Here is a 6,267-nt window from a genome sequence, read left to right as displayed (position 1 = left end):
TTGTATTAACAATTTAGATATTTTAAGGTCACACTTCAAATGAGCAGCTTCATCTCAGGTGGATTCATGGCTTCCTTAGACCATATTTGCCCCCTCCAAAAAAAACTGAATTTTCAGAAAAAGATTCTGACACCTGAATTAGTTATAATTTTTTCTACCCCTGTGTATGAATGGAATTGCTATACAACACAAGATACAACAGATTCTGGTAAAAAAAAAATAATAATAAAAAATTACCATTCAGCCAGCAGAATATCCAAATATTACAATAAGTCCAATTAAGAGAATATATGGTTTTGAAATATACATACATCTGGTGAAAAACTTCATCAAAAAGTTGAAAATCAAAAATGAAGCAAGAATTACATCTTATATACTCTTCTCCAAGTTCTTAGAACCAACTCCAAAAGTGATTTTTGATTATCATATCATTTCCAAAGTAGAGTTATCACAGATGACTCATTCATTTTCCTGTGTTCATACACGACACAAATTTCCTAAGCTACATAGAAACAAATACATACATTCACAGAGGGTCATTGCACTCTCACAGCCTTTTAGTGAAGATTTCTGGTGTGAAACATTTTACGCTCACAATTTAGAAAATTTTATAACACTTAAAAGTCAAGCACACAATCTATGCACACATATTTCAAGTTTCCTTGCGTCACTTTCTTATATGGTACAAAAAATTCTACTGGTATGAAGAGCAGCTTCCTTGAAGCAAGAGCACATCCTTGGAATGTATTTGCAGATTTACACATTTCCTGATGTTATCAATACATATTAAAATTAACCATTTGAAAAGTATATACACATCATAACTTCATGTATAACTCTTATCATAAACATTTTTCTGTGTCATATACAAATATATCTTTCACATTTCCAACTCAAATTTAAAAAAAATAAATTTGTAAATATTCTTAAGCAGGGGTTATAAATACAAAAAATATCAAATTAATGAACACTATATTACAGTAATTTTGAAGTAATGTACTAAGAAGGCAGGTAATTTGCAAGTTATGCACTTCTGTTTTGTTCAAATTAATTTCGACAAGTATTTACAATTTTTTGAAGAAACCTTAATAGACGTTGAACTTTCATAGACTGGATATTTGGGTTTAGTTCTACGATGAGAAGAGTTCTACTGTTATGAAAGAAGTTTATATTTTCATAAAGAAATTAATACTGCACCATGAAAAATATAATATATAATACATTTATGATTTATACAAATATAAATGCACTAAAGCCATGGGGAACCATAATTTTTTGAACTATATCCTGGTGCTCACCCAGCCTTCAGTCAATGGGTACGTGGGGGCAACTCTTGGTGGGTGAGGTAAAGACAGCCTGCTTCCCCCTGCTGACCCCGCTTCCTTGCTGTATGTCTTCTTGACATGGTGTAATGCACAAGGGATAGTTTTTTGCAAAGGTTTCACTGAAATCATTAAAGTAATATTTTTCTTCTTTCTATCATAATCTAATATGCCTGATGTTTTACTTGGAATATATATCCAACAAACGGTTCAATTCTTTTCCGTATTATGCAAGTTAACAAAAGTTATTTATTAACAAAACCAGATAATTCAATCTCCTCAGAAACAGTTTGTAATCATGGTTATTACGAGAGGAGATTGATCAGAGTTGAACCTGAGGTTTGCAAGTGCAATCATAGTAACCTAATGCATAGAATTCTTTGCAAACACATACATAATTACTTTTTCATTTCTTGATGTAGAAAATATCCTTCCAAGGAAATAATCTAGAAGTTTTAATTGCAGTTGAAAGTGTAAATATAGACTTGCATTTATATCGCTGGAGGTGAGCATGCTCTCTCTCTCTCTCTCTCACTCACTCTATTGTAGTTTCAAGCAGTTCTTGTTTATTATGTATACACGTGTGCACTAGATAGTTGTCAATGACAAAAACCAACCTAAAGCAAAAGTTAATTAAAGAAGAATTTGCAATCTTTTTGCAAAGAAAATCAAAAGAAAAATCAAGATATGAATCAACTTATAGTTTTATTTAATGGTTCTACAAAGAAACAAATTCCAAATTAAGAAATGCTGTCAAAAACTATGTAATGACGCAATTGTTTAGGCCATAATGGTGTTTCAAGGCAAGGTTTGTACACTTGTTGCAACTGGAATGTAAATAAATATCAATGTAATATGATAACACTTCTTACACCAATGCAAAGAAAATACTTTAGCTACATGCTGAAAAGAAAATTTAACATTTGAGTAGGAAATGTGATGAACACAAACTTGAAGACTGACATATTTCTCAAAAATTAAATTGTAGTTTATAATGGCATTTTACATGCCCTTTCTGCTCCTAGAGATTTATTTTAGGAATTGTAAATCCAAGCCGTAAATTTAACTCATTGTAATGTTGAATTTGTTTTCCATCAATGATAAATTTTCAGTAACATTTCTTCCTAGATCAAAGTCTCTCTAGTCAAGATTTGAAGACAGACCACTATATCATACAAACACACACACATACACACGCACACACACACATATATGTACGTTAAGAACTATTACAATGATGCAAAAATTACTTACATAAATACAAATATATGAACGGTATTAAGTATATGTATCACATATCAAGGCTGTCTGATTCCTAACCGCATGGCAACGCCAAGCGGCCAAGAAAGACTTTTCTCCATAAGTGCAGGTGATGCTGTACATATACAAGTATTCTTTGGGAAAAAAATCGTATCACTGTACGGTGCTAGAAAAAAGTTTATTTCAAAGCTAGGGTGCACTTCATTTAATTCGTAAGCACTTGGGATGAAACCATAGTCAAATGTTCTTAGCGCCAATGCTCTTCTCAAGGTTAAGGCAGTCCAACACAGAAGCACCCACGCTGCTTCTTCTGGTCAGCATAGAAGTAACTAGCACCCACTTGTTCAGTTTCGGATCGTACCTCTCCACAGAATTAAGACTAGAGCTGCCATCGTTCCCACCAAGTGCATAGAGTAAACCGTCTATTTCAACTACTTCATGAGTTGACCTATAATTATAAACTCACTTTAGTATTAAATCATTAAGATCACAAAATATCTGAATGCAGGCCCAGCTGAAATTTTTCCAATTGATTCCGATCGACAATTTTAGATTTTAGATGGTCAATCGGAACCGATTGGTCAATTATAATGAATTGGTTTCTATTCGAAAATATTTTATTGTTTTCAATATATTGCTTATGAAAAATTCTTATCTATACAACTGTAAATGCAATGGATAAATCATAAAACAACTAAAATAAAGGTAAAAAAGGTAAAGTGCTCCCCTGTGCTTAGCAGCATGCCATGAAGGCGTATAGGGGGTGTGGGGGTAATGCCCCACACTTTCTTGATCCGGTTGTGAGTGGGGGTGATGTGATCAGCATCACGCCCCTGACTGCCTTTACCCCCAGGGTTTCCCCCAGGTACCCATATTATTCAATGCTGGGTGGTCGCTGGGGCCGCTTCCATCGTTAGAAAAGTTCCCGGATTTGAACCGGCCAGGGATAGAACCCGGGACCTTTAGCATGGTAGTCAGATGCGTTACCGACTGAGCCACCGCGGCCAACAAACAACTAAAATAAATCTCTGGTAAAGCATGTGGAATTTCTAGCTTAGAAAAACTTTAACATGCAAACACTTTTCAAATATATGAACACGTTTTTAACTCTGTAGCTTCATTTGTTTAACACATTTATAGAAAATCGAAAAACATGCTGCTTCAGTTATAAATTCGCATGTTGTTCTTCCTTTATACATGCAAAAACAGCAACAAATTAGGTTAAACAAAGAATCTGACCCACAACACTTGAAAAAGTGACAAACAAACAAAACACTGTCGAGAACGACTCAGTTGATCAAAAGATTGCTCACTCTTCCAATCACATTACATACACACAAGAATAACCATGGAAATTCCATACTGCAAAAAAACAAGAACTAATGTGAACATTTATTCCAACTACTAGCTGCTTTAAAGTTGAATTGGTTAGAGTTCTATAGTTATATATTAAGATAAATCTGACTTCAATAGTATGCATTAGAATTCAGAAGAAATGCAATTCAAGTGTGCTGTTTCAATGCACTTCTAAATCACAGGAAATGTGTCAAGAATTAAACTACCTATGCTTTGAGTACATAAATGAATTTATAAATATTGATTCTACAATATATATACAAACTTACAATTGGATATAATTCACCAATTGGAAATTGTCTTGATTTTCCGATTGAAACCAATACATTCCCATAACTATATTAGGCATCTGATTCATTCCAATTGAAACTAATTGAAACCAATTTAATCCAATTGAAATTTCAATCGGAACCAATAGAAAATTCCAGCTTGGGGGAGGGGGGGGGGGGAGGCTCAAGATAAAATTTCTACCTGGGTAAGGATTTTCGGCACCTCTCTACTTTCCACCTCTCTCCAATGAAAAACTTGACATTATTTGTCATATATTTATGGTTTTAATGACAAAAAACAATAGCCGTATTTTTAAAATACCCTAAGTATTACTGTTAAAGAACATGTTTCTTGTAGGTATGTGTTGATTTAATACATACTACATAATTACATCGAAATAACAGTAATCTCTTAGCTTAAAATGCTTCACGATTTTGCAATATGCTTATTATGTTATGCTGCAGTAACTTCAATTAATATTGTCAACAATAAATCCAACTCATTTTAAAACAAAGTGGAAGCACATAGTTGTTTCGATCCACTTTAAACTGTAGGTCCAGTCCTGATTAGCCTTTCTGTACATAAAGCGAACTTAAAAATAAACTGAAACAAACAAAGAAATGGTCATGCTTATATGAGCAGAAATAAGGTTTTGGTGCTAATCAAGGGAGTTGGTTTGGCACTCGGTGGCCCAACACCTAAGCTGCTACAAGAGAAGGTTGCAAAGTGATACGTAGCACTGAGCCTGCTGTGGAACACAGTCTTCGGAAGATTTCAGAAGTGCACAAAAGAGCAGATATCCAATAGAAAAGATTTTCAAATGGGAGCAATGGCATATGAGGTGCCAATCTTTCTGCCAATATATCTGAACAATTTATTCTATCGGTATATGCTTTTTTTTTCACTGTCGATTTGATAAACTCACCATATTTGTACTTTCTTTAACTGTGTAAATCCCGTTCCATATACAGACTTATCTACAAAGTATATTCTACTTATCCATGTAGTATTGCATGAAGTAACTTTGGAGGCAATACCTATTAAAGATAACTAATAAAAAATTTACAATCATTGGTGAAGTCCTAAACCATATAATGAGTTGATAACGTAACTAAAACACACTTTGAGATGCCACAAATCAAATTTCTGAATAAGTTTGTTGAAAGTTGTTCCGAGACAAACAGTTATATAACCAATTAGGATCATTAACATGGAAACAATCCTTACCTTCGTGAATGCATAGATGCGATTGGCTCCCAAGCATTACGCCGAGGATTGAATCTCTCTCCACTCGACATGCACATTGTCCCATCGTTTCCACCAATGCAATACAGTGCACCATCCAATGTTGCCACTCCGCAACTACTCCTTCTATTGTTCATGGAAGGAACTGAGGTCCACTTGCCTAACCTTGGATCAAACCTTTCCACACTCGACTGATAGTTTGTAGAGTCAAATCCGCCCAATGCATATATACAATTGTCTGAAAAAATAATTAAGAAATTAAAGAATTCTTCATTTCGTCTGCTATCAGTATCTGAGAGAGGCAGGATATGTGGTGATTCTTAAAGACCTCAAGCCTGAACAAGAATAACACAATGATAAATACGTACGTAAACTATGCAATTTGTTAATCAACATTGAGTTTTGAATATAAGCTTCTACAAAAGAGCAATTGTTTTAAGAGAATACATGAAATATTTGAAACAGGTAAGTAAATTATCATGAGTGCCATATATTAATTCCTCCTCTCAAAGCACACAGATAAACTGAAATGTACTGCATTACAGGGCTAAATGATTTCAATAGCACAATCTGATAATATTAGAGAGTAATTGGTACTACTTTTAAGTGAAGGTAAAAGTTTGTGCAATTTTCTGTAGATTCAAGACCTTGTGCCATGATGTACTTAATATGTGCAAGCTTTTTGGATTACAACTAATACTTCAATAATCAACTTCAATGCAATAGGGAAATGAAAATTTTACATCTATAATTTTTTTGCTATTCTTTCTCTTCAACCTTTAGCATGCTTTGGCTTGTATGTGCCTTTATGGAA

The 6,267-nt window shown here is 33.9% G+C and overlaps 1 protein-coding gene across 7 annotated transcripts in view; it reads right to left on the bottom strand.

Annotated features, from left to right (window-relative positions):
• Window positions 1-240: 240 nt before the first annotated feature.
• Window positions 241-6,267, bottom strand: part of LOC145998712 (kelch-like protein 17) — a 172,028-nt gene continuing 166,001 nt past the window's right edge. For all 7 annotated transcript variants that reach the window (XM_083135211.1, XM_083135214.1, XM_083135210.1 and 4 more), the window contains exons 12-13: window positions 5,436-5,691; window positions 241-3,030 (exon numbers count right to left, since the gene is read on the bottom strand). In XM_083135211.1, coding sequence (XP_082991337.1) covers window positions 2,820-3,030; window positions 5,436-5,691 — 467 coding nt within the window. In that variant the 3' untranslated portion in view covers window positions 241-2,819. The remainder of the gene's footprint in view (window positions 3,031-5,435; window positions 5,692-6,267) is intronic.

This window comes from Lepisma saccharinum, chromosome 14 (assembly GCF_977018435.1).
Source record: "Lepisma saccharinum chromosome 14, izLepSacc3.1, whole genome shotgun sequence".
In the NCBI taxonomy this organism is placed as follows: domain Eukaryota; kingdom Metazoa; phylum Arthropoda; class Insecta; order Zygentoma; family Lepismatidae; genus Lepisma; species Lepisma saccharinum.
The sequence above is the reverse complement of the archived record's forward strand: the minus strand, read 5'-3'. Positions and strand labels throughout refer to the sequence as shown.